Raw genomic sequence first — 21,422 nt, 5'->3', positions numbered from 1 at the left:
CATTTCACTCCTGTCATTTCTTCTTAAATTCCATGATCTGATTCTCCAAGTAGACGCAGCCCGGTCGCCTCATCTCCTTGTAAAGCTGGTTGTGTTCTCAGCGAGGTTAGGTGTGTGGCATTTCCTCTCTCCACCTATAAGTTACGGCAGCAAGTACTGACTGCCCTTGGAGCTGACTCAAAAGAAAGGTTCATGGAGGAAGTCGCTGAAATGATTAGATCCCCAAGAAGAGAATTGTGGTTTTTCGGAAGCACAGCGCTTGACCAAAACTCTGATTTGTGTAGTTTACCTCTAGACTCATGATATTTCCCGAGCAGCCCTTGCCCACCCACACCTCTATCTCGCACCAGCACGGTGGGTTTCCCTTGACCCAGGAGGGCTCCCGAACTCCTTGGGATGAAGCATCGTAAATCATTTGCCAGTTGTTTTGACTGTTAGTGCATTTTCGGCAGTGCTCATAAAGCGAAGTGTTATTTTTTTGGCGGGGGGGGGGGAAGAAAGGAAAACCGTTCCCCCAATCTGAGTTTGCTGAGCTCCTAAATTAATGTCTGATGTGTGTCAGGGTAGCTGGAAATTCCTCCGGGTGGATGGAGAGTGGCTATGGCATATTACTTCTCTTTTTTTTAATTGAAAAACAAATATAGAAAAGGACGGAGGCTAATGCCGCAAATACCCATGCACTCACTCACCACCCTCTGCGAGCCTCCGTTAGCATCCTCCTATCAGAGTTTCCTCCGTGGCCATGCACACTTCTGTCCCTTTTGGGGGGCAGGAGGGTAGCCCCGCTCTGAGGTTAAATCAGACAGCGCCTGAAACCGATGCCTAAAAAAAAGGGCAAAATTAACAGCCATGTTACCAACCTTGAAACTTTCAAGACCAACCTTTCATGTAAAGGAAACCCAGGAACTCCTCAGGGACTTGGACTTAACTGCAATTTGAAGGCTGTCAGAAATATTTACTGAGTCTCAGGCTTCTGGAAAAATTCCTTAATTGACCGAAGGAGTTAGATCACGAAGCCCTGGGGGTGCTGTTTACTCGGCCATACCGATCTCATGAAGCCCGCAGAACGTCTGGGGCCCGAGCGGTGTTTTCGCTGGAGCGGATTCAATTTCTCCTTCTGCCGCCTCGCAGGACAGATGGACGGACTCCGGCCAAGGGCCCCGTTTGCCGCTGCCGAGGCTCTTACAGACGCCGTCAGTGGAAATCACTCTCCAGGTTCAACTCACAAGCGAGGCTTGGCCCCGGCCAGGGCTGGTAACTGGAAATTTTGTTAGCCCATCCATCAGGGGGTGTTCTGTTCGGCCGTCACGTTTTCTGCCTCGCATTAGCAGGAATAACATTTCCGTAAGAGTCTCCGTAACCCGATGCCGTCATGTTCCGTGTGGAATGTGCCCAAGGATCTGTGGGAGTTTGCAGAGAAAATAATGTGCCTTTTGGTTCAAAGTCGCTGTTGCCCTTGAAGCAAATCCCTTTTCTGTGCACCTGTGGGAGGAATCGCCCTGTATGTGGATGAACTGGGGGGTCAGGGGGCTCGTATAAGGGGGAAGGAAATGCCACCTTCCTTAATAAAAAAATAAAAAAACAGGAATTCTCCAAAGCTGTCATGGGAAGGAGGCCTTTCCCAGAGGGCAAAAGGTGCCCAGACCACAGGTCCTCCATGTTCCTAAGACTTCCTCACCCCTGGGTCTCTGGCTGGTTACAGCTGCCAGCCACCCCCACCCCAATCCCGTCTCCTATGTGAGAACCCCATTCTCTGCACCCAGGATCAGAGAGAGGCCCCTGCTCAGCTGTTCTTATGCAGCCGAAAGCCCCGCTACAAAAAGGGAAACAGAGAATCATACTGGGGTGGGGGCTTATTAAAAACTCCACATTTCCAGGACCCCCATTCCCTGAGATTCTGTACAGTAAGTTCTAATCATACTGCGTTAAAGTGGGTATTATCAAGCTGGTTCAGTCAACAGAAACCTTTCTTCAAGCAAAGTGTTCCCCGGAACCATAAAGAAAGGCCAGTAAGAACGGATCCTCTCTGATCGGAGGGGGTGGAGTGGATCAGACTCTTTCTCAGCACCCCTCGGTCCCCATGGGGGTCCCTGAAACTGCTCCAGTGAAGTCTAGGGTTCCGGGAAACACATTTGCAAACCCTGGTGCTGGAGTGTCTGACCGCCAAGTTCGACGCCAGGAGCCCCAGGCCACGTGTCCAGCCAGACTCCCGGTGGGCACAGCGTGGTGCCAGTCACCCAGACAGTGGGCCTCTCCACCGTGTCCCACCCAGGCCCCCCTTCACACTCCAGCTCATGGGAGCAGAGTTGCCTTTGCCCCCGGTGAGAGGCAAGAACTTGGTGAGCCGGAGGTGAGGTGGCCCAAGTGACCTGTTAAACCCAGAAAGAGAAGCCAGGGGGGTGGAGAGAGGGTAATTCAGGGCCGTTCCCCGCGGAGGGGTACCAGCCACGGACATCTCCGTTTTCTCATGTGCAGCCATGAGCCGTAACCCCTGGATGAAAAGCCTTACTACAGAGAGGACCCCGAGACTCCGCGGGAAAGGAGCCACTTAATAAGCTGGTTTTACTGACCCATTCACCTAGGAAGGCAGGTGCAATGCCAGGGACTCTCCCTGCAGGATCTCACTTCAGGTTGGCCCCTGTGCTCCGAGACCTTGCAGGGCAGGACTCTGGGGCCCGGGGAGGGTAAGGAAAATATCCAAATCTCTGTTGAGGGTATAGAACCTGGACTTGAACTCGGGTATGTCTAACTCCTTTGCTTCTTAGCGAAACAGGTAGAAAGTGCATTGGTGTCCTTAAGAAGCCCGGATTTTATGGAGGATCAGAGTGGCATTTAGAATGCTGATTCAGTTTTTAAGGGGCGCCTGGGTGGCTCAGTCAGTTGAGCGTCCCACTCTTGATTTTGGCTCAGGTCATGATACCAGAGTCATGGGATTGAGCCCCGAGTCTGGTTCCAGGCTAAGTGTGGAGCCTGCTTAGGATTCTCTCCCCCTCTCTCTCTCTCTCTTTGTCTCTCTGTCTCTCTCTCTTTCTCTCTCCTTCCAGCCCTCTCCCCCCACCCCTCTCTAAAATAAAAAAAAGAATGCTGATTAACTTTTTAATACGATTTTAATTAGTTTGATTTGTAGCAATAATCGTGTATTACGTTTGTAGCTAAACATGTAAGTAAACACGAACGCGTGAACATGTACGGATTAAATCAGCCTCCCAACCTGTGAGGTCCGAACAGGCCTGCACACTTGGTGGGGACGCAAGGGTTCTCCCCCTCTCCTGACCCCCCCCCACGGCCAAGTCACCCACACTAGCTGCCTTCCTGGCTTCCTCTGCCAAGCGCCCCACCACCTCCAGAGTTGCACTGAATCAGCTGGTGCCTCAGGAACGTGTGCATACAGAGACAAAGCAGTATTGGAGATGGGGGAGGGGGGGTCGCTGTTGTGTGTCCTGAGGCCCAGAGGGTCTCTGACTCAGGGTCATGCCATCGTGGTGTGGATCCCGGCAACACCTGTGGGCAGCCAGTGAGTCTTGATGAAGAAACAGGACTAACCATACAAAGAGCCGATTTGACCAAATTACTGAGCGTGTCACCTAGCCTCTCTGAGCCTCAGTTTCCCCAAATCGAAAGGGAAGGGGTTACGCTGGGTAATTTCATGAGTCCTACTGGCATTATTTTATTCTATGGAGGGCTGTCATCAACACAAGCCCGTCATTTCTCCCCTTAAAGAGGAGCGTGGCTATAATGTCATTTGGGGGTCTCAGATCTCCGGGTCCCCAGGCCGTCCAGGGTCACTTGTTTGAGTGGTGCTCTGGTGCTGAGTCTGCTCCTCCTTGACTATCCGGCACCCTCTCTCCCCCAGGGGCTGCCTGCAGACAGATCGGGAGGTCTGGAAGTCTTCCCTTTTGGGGGTGGGGAGGAGAATTGAAGCTCGGGAACAGTTTGAGGGATTCTATGGTCACTAACCAGCTTCTCCCCACCCCCTTCTTCCACAGTGCGACCCACCCCTAGAAGTTAAAGATTTATTCGTTGATATACAAGATGGCAAGATCCTAATGGCTTTGTTAGAAGTCCTGTCTGGGCGGAATCTGGTACGTATGTCACAGAAGGATCAGGGCAAAATAAAAGGCAAAGTCAGACACTGCCTTCAGGGCTTTTTTCAGTACAGAACTGTGTGTAGGACACACACCTGGCCACGTGTGATCTTGTGACCAGAAACTTAGGTAAAGGGACATTCCTTTCTCAGTGACCGGGAGTGATACAATCATGTGTAACTAAGCAGTATCCTCCTTGGTTGTTTTTTTTTTTTTTTAAAGTAAATATACTTTAGGGGCGCCTGGATGGCTCAGTCGGTTAAGCATCCAACTTTGGCTCAGGTCATGATCTCACCGTTTGTGGGTTCAAGCCCTGCGTCGGGCTCTGTGCTGACAGCCTGCTTCGGATTCTGTCTCCCTCTCTCTCTGACCCTCTGCTCATGCTGTGTCTCTCTCAGAAATAAATAAAACATTTTTAAAAAATTTAAAGTAAATATACTTTAATAAGTAAATAAACAAATGTCCAGTGTTTTCTGTAAGTCTCTTAAGGGTAAAGACTGGTACCAGATCATTAAACTTGAGCTCTCCAACCATTATATTAACATGAAGGATAGCCAAGAATCAGGAAGATTGAGGAGAAAGGCATCTTACCAACTGAGTTCCCTTATCCTCCGGAGGCTAAAACTACAACTGCCGGCTTCTAGAACCTTCTCATTAGTATAGTTATTCCCTCTTATCTGTGGGGGATACATTCTGACCCCCAGTGGATGCCTGAAACTGCGAGCCCCATATATACTGTTTTTCACTCTGCATACATCCCTGTGATTAAGTTCAACTTATAAATTAGGCACATTAAGGGGTACCTGGGCAGCTCAGTCGGCTGAGCGGCCGACTTCAGCTCAGGTCACGATCTCACGGTTTTAAGTTCAAGCCCCATGTCGGGCTCTGTGTTGACAGCTCAGAGCCTGGAGCCTGCTTTGAATTCTGTGTCTCCCTCTCTCTCTGCCCTTCCCCTACTTGTACTCTGTCTCTGTCTCTCAAAAATAAATAAACATTGAAAAAAAATTAAATTAGGCACAGTAAGAGATTAACAACAATCACTAATAATAAATTAGAAGAATTAAAACGATTCACTGGAATAAAAGCTGTATGAATATGGTCTCTCTCAAAACACTGTATTCCATCTTCTTGCGACAACGTGAGGGGATCAAAAGCCCATGTGATGAGGTAAATCGAGGTGAGTCACGTGGGCTCTGTGACGTAGAGCGAGGCCACCGTTGAGTCTCTGACCACTCGTCAGAAGGAGGATCATCTGCTTCAGGGCGTAGTTGATGGTGGATAACAGACCCAGGAAGGTGAAACCGTGGGCAAGGAGGGGCTGCTGTATAAACCACATTGAGCTGAACCAGCCCATCTTGAGGTCATTGCACTTGGGACCCCCGTGTACCTCTCCACGTGGCATACGTCTGCCGTGTGCGGGTTGGCCCTGTCTCCCCCCTTCCCAGAGCAAGGCCGCTCCACCTCAACACTGCTGACTTTGGGTCCGACATTTGCAGTCTTGGGCACCGCAGTCGTGGTCTCTACCTCCTGGGTGCCAGTAGCAACCCTCAGGTATGACAGCCAAAAATGTCACCAGGTATTGCCAGATGTCCACGGAGAGGGCGCAGTGACCCGGCCCAGATGCAGTGGTGTCGATGTCAAGAAACCCTTCTCCAGAGTCTACGTTAGACGTGGCGCCCGTGAGCCAGCATTGCGGCTAACGTGAGGACGCAGCCTGGGTCCCAGCCCCACCAGCCCACGGCCTGGCCAGTGTGGACCTCTCCAGATCCGGTTCTGGCCACAGGCGTGAAGTCAAGAGCCCCTCTGGTTTTCAGGTCTAATGTAGCTGGAATCTCATCGCACCCCCTAACTCCTGCCATCTTACCCCTCCCAAAGGCGGAATGGGAGGTGCCCGTTAGCCAGCTGCTCCGGGGGGCCGTGCGGAACCATGTCATGGACTCTCTCGAAAGGTGGACCCGTGACCGTAAAAACAGTGCTGGGTTCTTAGCAGGTCTCACAGTGAGCCGGCAGCCCAGCCCCCAGACGGCTCCCGGAGCAAGTGCATCGGGGCTCATTCTCTGTGTTCTAGCAACACAAGCTCCCACTTCATTGCTGGGGTCCCTGGCTGATAGACGCCGAGTCCTTGCTGGGCCTCCGCTGGCAGCCTCTGCTTCTAGAGTCCTGCCCAGAATAAGCCTCTGCTCACCGAGAGTCCGGCTGGCCGCTCACCGCTGGTGGGGCTGATCCCACTGGTCTGCTTTGCAATCTGGCCACCCATCTGGATGGGTGCTTCAGGCTGGGGGGGGTTCCTTGGACTATTTGACTGCTGTTGTTAGTATTTTAGCTTCTGCAAGTGCCCTCATCTCTCCCTGTTTACCTCCTGTCTTTCTGTCTTTCTCTCCATCTCTGTTTCTGTCCGTATGTCTCTCTCCTCTCTACCTACTTGTCTCTCTCTCTCTGTCTCTCTTGTCTATCTCTCCACCTGTCTCTGTATTTTTTCTCTCTTTCTCCTCTCTCTGCGTGCCTGTCTCTCTGCCTCTGTATCTCTTGTGTATCTCTCCACCTCTCTGTTTCTATCTCTCTCTCTCTCTCTCTACCTACCTGTCTCTCTCTGTCTCTTGTCACTGTCTCTCTCTCCATCTGTTTCTGTATTTCTCTCACCTCTCTTTCTCTGCCTGTCTTTCTGTCTCTGTGTGTGTCTCTGTCTCTTTCTTATCACTCTCCATCTCTCTGTTTCTGTCTGTATTTCTGTCTCTGTCTCTGTGTCTCAGTATCGCTCTCTCTGCCTGTCTGTCTGTCTCTGTCTCTTCTCTGTGTCTCTGCCTGGCTGTCTCTGGCTGTGTCTCTCCCCCACCTGGGATAACTGTCCACAGAGCTCTCGGCCAGAAAACAGAAACATCTGGTGCCTCCAGGAGGGACTTGCCGGGTGATTTAGCGGCTGTGGGGATGCCCCGGCCCGTGCTCCCTGCCTGACAAAATGGTCAGCGCGGCGGGAACACGTCCCTGGAGGTCTCCGGAGAGGCAGGGCTGTCAAGGTCAGGAGCCGGGTCAGAGAGAGAACCTTGACAGATCCGGCCCCTGTTTAACCTGCCTGGGCACACCCCCCCCCCCCCCCCCCCCCCCCCCCCCCCCCCCCCCCGCCGTGCACCGACTCAAGTGAGTTAAGCCCCAAGAACCATAAATAAGCCGGGTTTCAGCTGCAAGCCCCTAACTTTCTCTTGAGATTAATGTGAAAACGGTAAAGACAAAGAGCCCTCCCCCCGCACCCCCAGCACCAGGCATCGAGTGTCTCATCCGGCTCACTTCTCGTTTGCTCTGTTCTGTGTTCCATCAGCTGCACGAGTACAAACCCTCGTCCCACCGCATCTTCCGCTTGAACAACATAGCGAAAGCGCTTAAGTTTTTGGAAGATAGCAACGTAAGTATTCGAAACACACGTGCTTTTCTTGGGATGGAGGGGACGTAATTTGAAGTTCGGTGCCGGTCACAGGAGAAAGCGTGCAAAGGGGACCCTGCAAAAACGGCAAAATTGAACTAAGTTTCAGCACGACGGGACGCACTCAGGTAGCCCTTCAGCTGGAGACGTGGTCCCGGGCCCCCTGCCCGCCCCTCTCTCACCCCCTAGACGCCAGCTCGGACGGACGCCCAGCCGTGGGAAGGGCGGACCAGCGCACCGGCTCGCGGCCCTTAGCAGCTGACATTGGCTTCTTCACCCCTTTGAATAGTAGGCGCGTGAGCTGCCACCTGGGCGACACTCAGAACACAGGATATCAGAGAAGAGGGCTAAGGGAGACAGGGAAGAGCATCCCAACATTTCTTCTTTCTTGGATGTAACTCTCTAGATTTAAATTAGTTTTTTCTGTGCGTTCGGCTCTGTTTCACGTCCTTCACAAACGAGCAGGGACGAAATTTCCAGACCTCCTCTCTCATTACGTTTCACCAGTTAACCCGGGTAAAAAGCCCTCTCGGCTCGCCCGAGTGATCCACTCGGGGTTCCTCACGGGGAGCAGCCGAAGCTGACCTTGGCCGATGGCAGCAGAAAAGGAATTTGTTCAAAGGGTGCCGAGTAGCGCACGGAATGCCTCGATCGACTGGGGAATATGAGAGGGGACCCAGGAGTGTGCGGCATCAGGACCCCTGCAGACCCCCCTCCTCGCAGCGCACCCCCCTCCCTCTGCCACTGTCCCCGCTGCCTCTGGAAGAAGGACGTCACCACCCCCCACTGGGGAATGAGCACTCGGCGTCACACATTCACATTCGAAGGCCTGGGCTGCCACCAGGAGCCCCCACGAGCCCCCCCACTGATGCCCTGGGGGAGGGAAAGCACTTTTGGCTTTTGAAGAAGGAAGTGGGCTCCGCCTCCCATACTGCGGGGAAAGACCCAGACACAGGAGGGGGTCTAGACGGCGGCAGCAGCCAGAAAGCACAGTATAGCTCGTAGCAGCATCGTGTACAATAGCCAAAAGGTGGAGGCAGCCCAGGTGCCCATCCTCAGGTGAGTGGGTGAACAATAGGGTGGCTGTCCCCTCGGTGGAATATTATTCAGCCATGAAAAAGGAAGAAGCACTGACATGGGCTCCAACATGGTTGAATCTTAACATTACTCTAAGTGAAGGAAGTGGCACAAAGGACCACTTATTCTTTGATTCCATTCCTATGAAGAGTCCAGCGCTGGGAAATCTCGGGTCAGAAAATAGATGTGTGGCTGCTTAGGGGTTGGTGGGGGGGAGGGGGCGGGGGTGACAGCTAAAGCATATGGGGTCTCTTACTGCGGAGACGAAAATGTTCTAAAATTGTGGTGATGGGCGCGTACCTCCGTGAAAATGCTGAAAACCATTGACTGGCATGCCTTAAATGGGTGAAGGGAATGTGAGTTACATCTCAATAAAGCTGTTGTTGTTGTTGTTTTAAATCCCGTCACATCTCGTGAAAACGGCTGGCCTGTCTGTGGACGTGGCCTCACCTTGGCCTCCGCCGCGATCCGGGGGCGGTTTAGAGCGCGGGTCCCTGGCCATACCTGGGAAAGTTAGGCAGGCACCCCAAGGCTTGGTTACCCCGTCTGTAAAATGGAAGTGATAAAACCACTGTGCGCCTCCCTGTGTTGTTGAGGGTTGAGTGTGCCCGGCCGGGTGGAGTTCAGCCAAGTTCAGCCGTGGCCCAGGGTGAGGACTCCACACGATCGCACCCGCTCTGGCCACACCTCCCGGCCCCCTGCGCTCTGCTCCCGGAGGAGCGCTGGGCGGGGCTCTTCTAAGCAGCATCCCCCCCGCCCCCATGTCCCAAAGGAGCTCTGTTTTGGTGACAACCTAGGGCCTTGGAACAGCGGCCTGGGGTTATTTATTCATCCTCCCGGCGGGGCCGGGTCCACCCCGAGGTGCTTCCGGCTCTACCAGCCGCCTCGGCTTGATGGGCCTGCACCCTGAGCAACACTCCCCCACTGCATTTGTCAGAACCACCCACATAGGTGGTGGGTGCTTCCAGCAGCCCCGCGGGGCACGTGTACCGAGCGTCTTCTGCGGACCTGGGGCTGCGCTCGGCGCTGGGGACACAGCCGCGTTAGATGCACATCTGCACCATTAAGGAGCCTCCAGCCTAGTGGCAGAGGCCTCACAGGGCAGGACACTGCATGTCCTGTCACACCAGGGGCACAGAGGGGAGCACTGAGCCCTCAGGAGTGGAAGCTGGTGGCCGGCCGCTGAGGAACGGCCAGGGTGGCGGGCAGTGCGGGTGGGGCTGCCCCCCCCCACGCCCTCCACCCTCCCCACCCCCCGGCGCTGGGGAAGCCCACAGCTCACTCAGGAAGGCCTGGTCCCTGTCATCCGCCGGGGCTGGTCCCCCAGCCTGCTCAGTGCCTCCCTGCAAGGCGGCTCTGTCATCTTCTCACTTCGGAACGCTTCCCTGAAAGCTCAGCTCAGAGAGGCGCGCTCGGCTTCCTTCTAGGTAGGAGCGAAGTCCCGGATGATCACATTGAGCGCTTTGATCGCCCTGCGTTGGAAGAGTGCAGTGAGCCACTGAATGGAGGGGGCTGTCGGTGCAGGGGGGGCAGGAGACAGCAAGCCACGTATGGCACATGACGCATCACATGGGCAGGTGCCAGCCCTGACGTGTGCAGAGGGAACACTGGACCTGAATTCGATCAGCTGTATTATTCACGATATTGACAACGCACTCCAGCCTGCGGTGATGAGCTCCTGCTGCCTGAGTTAGAAACTCTCTGCAAGATGGACCAGAGCTGGGGAGCTCAGGGGTTTCTCTCCCCCACCAGGAAACCAGCCCTATCGATCAGGGTGAGCGGGTGAGATCTGAGAGCCGTGTGGAATGTCCGTAAAAGGCCCCAGGAAAAGGGAGGAAGGAGTATTTGTGCAAGACGCTCGCCCCGTGCTTCTTTCCGGAGTGTGCTGGCAGAATTTTGCAGGGTGGATTTGAGGGCATTACCTGGACTTGTGTTAATTTTCCTCCCTCCCCCAAAGAATGGATTTGCACTTTTGTAAAGGAGCTGTGAAGAAAGAAGCAAGCGTTATATCGCCAGCTCTCAAGCGTGTATCCCCCAGCCCTTTCCAGAAGACGGGCGCAGATGCCTGATCTGTGTCCTGAGATCCTGTTTGCGGGAGAAAATGACGACTTGGCCAGCGGTCCTCGAACCTGAGTGTGTACATCAGAATCACCTCACTGGTTCAGATGCACGTGGCTGGGCTCCTCTCTGGGGCTTCCTGATTCCGCAGGACTAGGAGAGAATTTGCAATCTAACCAAATCCCGGGCAGTGCTGCTACCCTTGGCCCAGGGAACACACGTTGAGAACGAACGCCTTAGGAATTCACCAAAGCATCAGCCTGTGGTCAGAATGTAGTTAAATAAACCAGGAATCCCCTAAGAGTTTCTATAATAGATGCATTTAACCAGGATGTAATTTAATCAGGGTGTAAGCCTTATCCCAACACACTGTTTGTAACTAGCAGCGGGTAATTATCCATCATGGTCCACGATTGGTTATGTCGGTGTTCTCCATTTGTCCAGAAACGTGTTGCATCTGGGGGTTTGGCAGTGGTAGTGCAGCAGACAGACAGACCTTCCCTGGATGTGTGTCCCCACCATGTGGCCTCTGTGACATTTCCTTCCCTGAAATGTCGGGATAATAGAAGTACCTACATTGTGGGCTTGCTGTGGGTCCGACCGAATTCATCCTTACAAGGAGCTTAGACAAGGCTTGGCACGTGGTAGATACAATGCATGTGTTCATTAAACACACTTACATTCGTTTTGCACGCTGGGGTCCTGAAGGTGGCCGTGGGCAGTACTAGGCGATACAGGGGAGAAGGAGATAGGTCCATGAGGGCATCAGAAAACAACCGGTTACAACCTGCTTGAGCAGCCCAGCTAAGCTCACAAATTGCTTCTCCCCAGGTAAAGCTGGTTAGCATCGATGCAGCCGAAATAGCAGACGGCAACCCCTCGTTGGTTCTCGGGCTGGTGTGGAACATTATTCTCTTCTTCCAGGTAACTTCCTTTCCATAACACACAGCCACGATCTCCTAGAGCCTGCCTCATGCCAACAGGACAGAGTGAGGCCAGACCGAGGGAGACTGGGAGGCCCTGCTTCTGATAGAGTTTGACTTCTCTGTTTCTTGCAAAAGAACCAGAGAAATGCGGCTGCCAAAGTCCCCGTGGTTTTAATAGTGACCTGAGCTCTGTTCTCCAGAAGAGTCTAGCCATCCTCTTGGGATTTAGAGAGGTAATATTTGCTTCAGAAAATATTTTTGTTCTAAAGTGTCACAAAAACTGGGGAGTTACTTGTGATCAAAAATTGAACTTGGAGTTACTTTCATAAAATGACTCGTGCACAGCAGATGTAAATTAAAGAGCTGGAATGAAAGATAGGGGTAGAAAGAGGCATCCGTGCCAGGTCACTGTGTGCTCTCTGTCCTTGGCGGCTTCAGCCTCTGTTCAGAAATGCAGATTCTATAGGGAAACCCAGGATCTGTGGCTGGTGTTTGAAGGTGGTATTTAAAACTGCTCGAGTTCAGGGGTATCTGGGTGGCTCAGTCGGTTAAGCGTCCGACGTTGGCTCTGCACTGACAGCTCAGAGCCTGGAGCCTGCTTTGGAGTCTGTCTCCCTCTCTCTCTCTGCCCCTCCCCTGCTCACACTCTGTCTCTCTCTCTCTCTCTCAACAAAAAAATTAAAAAACAAAACAAAACAAAACAAAAAAAAACTTGAGTTCTTATCCCTGAAGAGGAGGGAGTAAGGAATCGCATCTTCTGAAATAGAAAGTCATGACTCATTATTTAGCTGTCCTCCTACGAGTAAAAATGACCTGCAGAAAGGTGACTTGCCAGAGGGGAATATGCACAAATAAGGTGTAGGGACAATAGATTCAGTTCTATGTGAGCCTTGAGCTTAAAACAACCAAAGGCTGTCTCTCTGAGCCTCAGTTTCCACATCTGTGAAATGGGAGCAGTGGTCAGCCCTGTGGGAAAGCCCTCTGTCAACTGTACAGTGTTAAATACAGGCTTCGGTTACTAATGTTTGCTATTAAACCCTCAGATACTGGAAATATTCTGTGCGAAAAGTCATGGCCTTAAATCCATCCATCCATCCATCCATCCATCCATTCATTCCGTAAATGTCTGTTGAGTTTCTATGTGTTGGGCCCTGCACACATCAAGTTCTGACTCTATGGGGTCATGGACAAGACAGTCCCATGGTATGGAGCCCTGTGGGTGAAGGTTATGGTCAGGCTGTGCGCAGGGTGTTGTCAGAATGCCAAGCGGGAGCACCTACCCCAGAGGAGGGAGGGGAGTGAGGAAGACTTCCTGGAGGAAGTGACACCAGAGCTGGGTTTTGAAGGATAAGTAGGAGTGCGTTATACCAGTTTGCTGACTTTGCTGGGCATGCAGACTCCCTGGGGGTGGTGTTGAAATGCAGACTATGATGCTGTGCGTCTGCGGCAGGGCCTGGGATTCTGCGTTTCTCACAAGGGCCATGTGGTAGGAGCCACATTTTGAGGAGCTGGGGATTTGGTGACGGAGGTAAGGGACACGTAGGCAGCAGGACCAGGACACACTTAGGCATGAGGCTCGAAACAGCATCGTGCATTCTGGGCTGACAGGCACAAGAGGAAAGGGGTAGGTGGAACCTGGCCAGGGAGACCTTGCGTGAGTGAGTGTGTGTGTGTGTGTGTGTGTGTGTGTGTGTATGTGTGTCCACGCGGCCAAATCACAAAACAGAGAGATTCTGGAAAGTGGTGACCTTCCCAGTGAGGTGTCTGCAGGCACCATAAGCCACACGAAACGGTCCGGCCACCACACGGCCATCCAGAAGCCTCTTCTGCCTGGTTGGAGACCCAGTTGTACGTGAGCTGGACCCTCACGTGCAGCTTGTTAGTGTGACAATCCCACAATCGTCAGTGTGATTTATGTGAATGATGAGATCACGGACGGCTTCTGTGTGCTGCCCCGTGTCGCGCATTAGGTTGACCTCATGCCAGGGCCATTCTTACTGGTAAGATCTCTAACGCTTCGCCTTGTGGCCTGGGTCTGGGGTCTCAAATGCCATTTTCCTTCCAGATTAAGGAGCTCACGGGCAATCTCAGCAGGAACTCTCCATCTTCCAGCCTGTCACCTGGCTCGGCGGGCACAGATTCAGACTCTTCCTTCCCACCCACACCCACCGCGGAGAGGAGCGTGGCGATATCGGTGAAGGATCAGAGGAGGGCCATCAGGACCCTGCTGGCATGGGTGCAGAGGAAAACGAGGAAGTAAGCCGTCACTCCCTGCCCCCACCCCCATGCTGTCGTCAGGCAGAGGGAGGGGGGCTTCCCTAGGAGAGGGCAGAGGATGAGGGCACCAGCATAGTATTCAATATGTGCCCGACACTTCATATAGACTCTGAGAGCAGGGAGTGCTGTGCATTTTCAGTTTCTGCACACGCAAAGCTGTATCCGCAGAGTGGTTTGCAGAAAACTAACGGGAGAATTTGAATACGAATCGAAGGGGCTTTGCCCCCTCTTAAATCCCAAAATAAGAAGGGTTTTTGGATCCTTATAACATGTACGTACTGATTGCTAAGCTTCAGGGCGTCTTTCAGGCTCTGCACCTGCTAACCCCTGATAACAAGGCTGTGACGTGGTGTGACCTCCACACTAGCAGGCCAGGGCTCTTGGCAGTTTTGTATCAGGTCTCTTACTGGCAGCCAGCTGACAGCCTCTGGGACCCTGGGCTGCAGCGGGGACAGCTGGGAAGCTAGGCCATGTGCAGTGAGAGCCACACCCGACGAGGGGCCACCCGGCTCTGCCACGTCTTCATGGTACATCACAGCCACGCCTGTGCGTCGGTAACTTATCACCGCCTGCTCCCAGGAGAGTTAGGGTGAAGTGGAGTGAGCTCAGGAAAGCACCTGGCGCTTTACCAGCGCTTAATGACCCCTCACACATCGGGTCCTTTGTCCCTGGTATATGGAGATAAAACATGAAAGAAAAAAGAAAGAGTTGGATGTTTGGATTTTGACTGAGAGGCTGAGCGTGATAGAGTGGATTAATGTAAACATCCGTTAGACGGGGTTTACAAATAAATCACCCCAAAGAAACCCCGTTGCCAGGAGGTAGGGTGACTATCACGGAGAGGATGTGTCCATGGGATCATGGGACAGTCTTGTGTCTCCATCGTGGCAGCGGTGGCGGCCACAGGGTCTGTACTTAACAAAGTGGCGTGGACTGCGTACCACCCCCATGGGAATGACACAGCCCAGTCCAAACAAGGTCTGCGGCTCCCAGGCTCGTGGCACCGTCAGCATCCCGCCTTTGATGCCACACTCAGTACACTCGGTGACGTAAGGGGGAAGCCAGGGGAAGCCGGATGGACGGCAGAGGAGTGCTCTTACTGCTTTTACAGCTTCTTGGGAATTGCAAACAATTGCTAAATAAAAATAGTTTGTAAGAGAGTTCCGTGGCCCCAGCTGGAAGCTGGGTGGCCTCCCAGGGGACAGGCTCTAAAGGAAACAGGTGCCTGGCAGTATTGACTATCTTTGCCCCTCACTTTTAAATTGGTGGTGTGATTTGTGTGAATAATGAGATAAAAATTGGTGGCTTCTGTGTGCTACCCCATGTCATGTGTTAGGTTGACCTTATGCCATGGCCATTCTTCCGGGTGAGATCTCCCGCTTCGCCATCACAGCCGCCAAGAGGTCACAGCCAGGTGGTCCCCGTTTTACAACTGAGGAGTCTGAGGGCCAGAGAGAACGTGTGACTTGTAGCCCTGGGAACACACCGGGTGGGGGTGGGGCGGCCAGGAGGCGAACTTGGGGTCTTTCTGGCTCCATTTTTGTCGCACACCCGTATTTGCTGGTTTGCCCATCACAGAAAAGCGAGCACTGTGTAGAGTTGTTGTTAACGTGTTGGGGAATCTGGGCCCATTTTGCCAGCTCACGTGTAACACACACTTTTCTATTTTGTTTCTCTGGACATGGAGATGGAGCGTTGAGTATAGCGTTCCCAGGACTCCGGGCCAGAGGCGTCCTCGCCGGCGGCTCCTGGCCCCGCTCGGAGGCCAGTGAGGCTGCCGCATGGACACCCTCACTGTGGGGGACAGGGATTCACTTCCTGACCCGCATCACGGCCGCCGCGGCCGCTCTGCTTCAGGTATGGGGTGGCGGTGCAGGACTTCGCGGGCAGCTGGAGAAGCGGGATGGCGTTCCTGGCCGTGATCAAGGCCATCGACCCCAGCCTGGTGGACATGAAGCAGGCCCTGGAAGACTCCATGCGGGAGAACCTGGAGAAGGCCTTCCGCATCGCACACGAGGCCCTTCACATCCCCAGGCTGCTGGAGCCCGAAGGTGACACTGCTGCCCCCCCTTTCTCTTTCTTCCTTTTGAACCATTTGTATCACATCTGTAACACAGGCTGTCCATGTCGAAAATTTGGGAAAATACAGGAAAATCGAATGAAGACATTTTTATGTTTCCCGTACTCCTACCCCTTAGTATTTTTCTATGCATCTCATTATAGTTTGTTTGTTTGTTTGTTTGTTTTTTACAGAATTGAGATCATTCAGTGTATGTAGACAGATGACCCTTAAACCGCACGCGCGTTGGGGTGCTGACTGCCCCCTGCCCACAGTTGAAAATCCATGTATATGGGGCCTGCCGTGGCTCAGTAGATTGAGTGTCCGACTTCAGCTCAGGTCATGATCTCGCAGATCGTGAGTTTGAGCCGCCCGTCGGGCTCACTGCTGTCAGCACAGAGCCTGCTATACAACTCTGTTCCCCCATCTCTCTCTCTCTCTGCCCATTCCCCCTCAAAAATAAACAAACATTAAAAAAAATCCACGTATAACTTCTGACCCCCCAGAAACTGAATTTCGAATAGTCTACTGTTGACCAGAAGCCTTACCAATAGCAGGAAAATTAACACGTTACGTACGTTATATGGGTGCATGCTACATTCTTACAGTAAAGGAAGCTAGAGGAAAGGAAACGTTATTAAGAAAATCGTAAGGAAGAGAAAGTGCATTTATAGTACTGTACTGATCCAAAAAATGCATATAAATGGACCCACACGATTCAAACCCGCGTTGCTCAAGGGTCCTCCGTAGCTGTGTATTTTACCGTTGTTTTTATTAAGGTTTATTGTTTTAATTCCAGTACAGTTAACGTACAGTGTGGCTAGTTTTAGGAGTGCCGTCTAGTGGCTCCACGATTCTATATATTGCTCAGTGTGCAACATGATAAGTGTACTCTTCATCCCCATCACCTATTGGTATTTTACTTTTTTTACTTGCCATTAAGTACATTAATTAATTAATTATGTCCTTAATTATGACATAAGCACTCTGCCTGTTGCTGTCATGTCTTTGTTATATGTTTTTATGGCTGCACAATGGTCCATCTAGGGGGCATCATAAAATTTACTTAGGTCTTCCACGGGTAGACATTGAAGTTTTTCCAGAAGAGTCCTGTTTCTATACAACATGCAGTAAACCTCTTGCTGAATAGTGCTCAGGGTGCATCTCAAGGTTATTTCCTTCATGACCAGATCCCGTGCATGGAATACCAGAGTAGAAAAGTACATGCCTTTTTAAGGCGCTTGGCTGCCTGTCAGATTGATTTCCACGTGACTTGGGCTGCTCTGGGACTCCCTCCAGCAGGGAGTCAGGGTCACGGCTCACCGGACTCGCTGATGGGGCCAGCCGAGTGCTGGCTGCTCCCGGTGGGGGAATTCAGACAGGAGGGACCAGGGGACAGCCTTGGGAAGGAGGAATCGTGGATTCTACTTCCCACCTCTTCTCTTCATCAGCCAGATGTGAGACTTTAGCCACATGATCCATCCCCTCTGGGCGCCCCTCTCCTCAAGCATAAAATAAAGAGGAAAAACCTCAGTGGTCTTCGGGGCTTTTCCCTAGCAAGCGTCCCTTGACCCTGTTTAAAACTCCCGTGGGACGCCTGGGTGGCTCAGTCGGTTAAGCGTCCAACTTCAGCTCAGGTTATGATCTCACCGTTGGTGAGTTCGAGCTCTACTTTGGGCTCTGCTGACAGCTCAGAGCCTGGAGCCTGCTTTGGATTCTGTATCTCCCTCTCTCTCTACCCCTCCCCAGCTCGTGCTCTGTCTCTCTCTCAAAAATGAATAAATATTTAAAAAAAAATTAAAACTCCCATGCTGCTCGTCCTTCTGACTCCTGTGTCTCTCTCCACAGACATCATGGTTGACACCCCAGATGAGCAGTCCATCGTGACTTACGTGGCACAATTTCTGGAACATTTCCCGGACCTGGAGGCTGTATGTTGTTTCCTTACCTTTGATTCAGAAACGATTTCCCTCCGCTGGCTGTCAGATGGAGCTCTGATGAAATGAGCAGTAATAATCAAAACTGGGACTCAAGTCCCCTGAAGGTTGCCTTGGTGCATTTTAATTTCAGAATCATGGATGAGACGCTTTACATTTATTCTCTTATCATTTTTAAATGTTTATTTTATTTTTGAGAGAGAGACCGAGCACACGAGTGAGCAGGGGAGGGACAGAGAGAGAGGGAGACGGAGAACCCCAAGCGGGCTCTACGTTGTCAGCGCACAGCCCGACGTGAGGCTTGAACCCACAGACCATGAGATCATGACCTGAGCCGAGACCAAGAGTCAGATGCTTAACTGACTGAGCTGTGCAGGCGCCATCAGATGATTTACATTTAACAGCAGGATGGGAAGTTGGACAGCCATCCCTCTTGCAAACGTCTTCCCCTACTACACTTGACTAAGACTATAAAGGATGCTCCCTTGTAATGGGAATCGGACACCTGACTCTTTAGCTGTCAGATGGAACATTCTAGCAGTTTACCGGATTTTATCTGAGTGTGAAAAATTATAAAGGACAGTGACATTTGAAAAGCAAGTCTTCTGGGGCACCTGGTGGCTCCGTGGATTAAGCATCCGACTTCAGCTCAGGTCATGATCTCACAGTCAGTGAGTTCGGGCCCCGCATCGGATTCTGTGCTGACGGCTCAGAGCCTGGACCCTGCTTTTGATTCTGTGTCTCCTTCTCTCTCTGCTCCTCCCTCGCTCGCTCTCTGTCTCTCTCTGTCTTTTAAGAATGAATAAATGTTTAAAAAAGTTTTTTTAAAAAGCACATCTTCTTAAAAAAAGAAGAAAAGCACAATTTCTGATTTTCAGAATCCCAGACTGCACTTGGAGCCAAATCAGACCTTTCAGAAGTTGTCATAGCTCCAAGCTCAGCCTTGAGGTGATACAAGTGACAGCACCAATGTGACAACAGACCTTTCTTGAAAGCATTGGTGATTGACTGTGCTCGCTCAGGGCGACTCAGCCATAAGCTGGAATGATGAAAGTCCCTGACCTTGTACCGCTTTGTCCTATGAGCCCAGACAGTCACCACGCAAGCAAACACATAATTTGGGATAATGGGAGGTACTAGACAGAAATAAAATTAGCACGAAGAGCTCATGCGCACAGGGGGAGGAGGGCTGCACTTTGCGCTGGAGGCCAGTCAGGGAAGCGCCCTGCGTGCGTATCCGGGGTGACCGCCCTCACGATCAGACACGGCTTGATGTCATTATCCTCATAGATGAGAACGCAGATCGTTGAAGAAGCTCACGGGCCTCTCCAGGATCACAGCTCCCAAGTATAGCTTCCACGGGTAGACATTGAGGTTGTTTCGAAAAGAGTCATGTTTCTATACAACACGCGGTAAACCTCTTACAGAATAGAGCTCGGGGCGCATCACAGGATTATTTCCTTTGGGACTAGAAGGAAATATTTCCACGGACACATGGAATACCAGAGTAGGAAAGTGCATGCCTTTTTAAGGCACTTGGCTGCCTGTCAAGGCTGGGGTCTGACCCCGGCTCTCTGTGACTCCACACTTCTGGCTCTTGGGTCCCTGACAACCTACGGCTGAAACTGAGGCCCCATTTTGTGCAGCTCAAAAGAGCCAGATGGGGTCCTCCTTGGCCACGGCTTTGATTCCATTCCCTTTCTGCTGGCCCGTGGCCCATCAGTCCCTGAACCACAGATCACTTCCCAGGGAGCTTTAGAAGAAGGAATTCCGTGGGCTGGAAGTGGCAGTTCTGCCACTTGAAGCTGTGTGACCTTGAGCTGCTTGCTTAGTGTCGCTGATACAAGTCTGTATGAGGTGTCATCAGTGAAATGAAAATCTTACCCGCACTTCAGAGTGGTGTCAAGAATAAGTAGATGGTGTAGAGTGCCCAGTCTTCTGCCTGCTACAACAGTCAATGCTCAGCAAATGGCAGTAATTGTCACTGTTTTTTAATTCAGTTTTCCTAGGCCGTTGCTAGATTTGGAAATAGGAGACAGCAGGGCTTTTATTAGCCCTGAGTTCTAGAGCTGTAGGCAGAGTTCGAAATCGGCTGAAACTTACCATGTCTGTGTGAGTCAGGGTCACAGCCACGATGCAGCTCATCTAACACTTGGATCTCCCCAGTGCTGGGGTCCCAGGTGGGGGCTGGGAAGGGAGAGATTGAATGAAATATGACACCTGGGGAAAGTGGTTCTGATTCACAGACACAGTGGACCCCTGGAGAACTGGCCATGTACTTCCCCAGGGGAATACAGATGGCAAGTCCCGGCGAATCTAGACACCCACTGAACTATTCCTGAACAATTCAGCTGAGTTTAGTTCATTTTATTTACTTATTTTAAATGTTTATTCATTTATTTTGAGAGAGTGCTCAGAGGAGGGTCAGAGAGAGAGATAATCCCAAGTAGGCTCTGCTGTCAGTGTGGAGCCTGATGCCGGGCTTGATCTCATGAACCGGGAGATCATGACCTGAACTGAAATCAAGAGTCAGATGCTTAACTGACTGAGCCACCCAGGCGCCCCAAGTTTAGTTCATTTTAATAAGCCTTTGGTAAGCCCTGGTCAGCCATGTACCAGACCCTGCCCCTAACTTTATGGCCCAAAATATGGTTTATTTGGGTAAATATATCATAAGTACTTGGAAAGAATGTCTTATACAGTGACACATCCTCTCTCTCTCTCAAAAGAAAAAAAAAAAGGAAAAGAAAAAGAAAGAATTGACATTCTTTCAATACCAATTAGGTTGAGTCAGTTAATATGCTCTTTTTTTTTTTTTTTTTTTGATTTCTAGGAGAGAGAGAGAGAGCATGAGCAGGGGAGGGTCAGAGAGAGAGGGAGATACAGACTCTGAAATAGGCTCCAGGCTCTGAGCTGGCAGTCAGCACAGAGCCCGACGCGGGGCTCGAACCTACGAACCGCGAGATCATGACCTAAGCGAAAGTCAGACGCTTAACCAACGAAGCCACCCAGGCGCCCCTAATATGCTCTTCTAATATTCTGTACACATACTATGTTTTTCCTACATTTCCTGTCAGCGTGAGGGGGAAAAGGTTAAAAACTCTCCCACTTGGGGCTGTGGATTTGTTTCTTGGTTCTGTTAGTGTTTGCTTTACGGTGTCCACGCTATGCTATACATGCACGCACATTTAAGATTGTTGTATCTTCCTGATGGCTCGGTCATTGTATTTTTCCGCAATTTCAACCTCTGCTTGGAAGTCTACTTTATGTGATAAGATTCCAGCTTTCTTATGATTAGTGTAAGCATGATAGATCTCTTTCTCTTTCCCTTCCGGTGTGTGTGCTCATATTTAAAGCCTATCTCTTGTAAGTAGTATACAATTCGGTCTTATTTTTTATCTATTCTGACAAGAATTAATGTGTCACCTTATTAGCGTATTTCCCAACTATTTACATAGATTTAACCTCCCATCATGATTATTGATTTCATGGCCATCCCTGTTCTATGCTCCTTTGTCCTTCCTACCTAACATTTTTTGGATTATTAGATAATTGGTTTTGGTTTCTGTCGTACCTCCTCTTTTGGCT

General features: G+C 51.4%; 1 protein-coding gene across 4 annotated transcripts in view; it reads left to right on the top strand.

The window, feature by feature from the left end:
- CLMN (calmin) overlaps positions 1-21,422 on the top strand; it is a 113,283-nt gene that overhangs the window by 78,130 nt on the left and 13,731 nt on the right. For all 4 annotated transcript variants that reach the window (XM_039254568.1, XM_039254567.1, XM_039254570.1 and 1 more), the window contains exons 3-8: positions 3,987-4,082; positions 7,399-7,482; positions 11,467-11,559; positions 13,627-13,817; positions 15,696-15,889; positions 17,746-17,828. In XM_039254568.1, the coding sequence (XP_039110499.1) occupies positions 3,987-4,082; positions 7,399-7,482; positions 11,467-11,559; positions 13,627-13,817; positions 15,696-15,889; positions 17,746-17,828 (741 nt within the window). The remainder of the gene's footprint in view (positions 1-3,986; positions 4,083-7,398; positions 7,483-11,466; positions 11,560-13,626; positions 13,818-15,695; positions 15,890-17,745; positions 17,829-21,422) is intronic.

The sequence above is a fragment of the Hyaena hyaena genome, unplaced genomic scaffold, assembly GCF_003009895.1.
Source record: "Hyaena hyaena isolate Hyena2069 unplaced genomic scaffold, ASM300989v1 scaffold_493, whole genome shotgun sequence".
Classification (NCBI taxonomy): Eukaryota; Metazoa; Chordata; class Mammalia; order Carnivora; family Hyaenidae; genus Hyaena; species Hyaena hyaena.
Note: the sequence above shows the minus strand (reverse complement) of the source record. Positions and strands in the feature narration are given on the sequence as shown.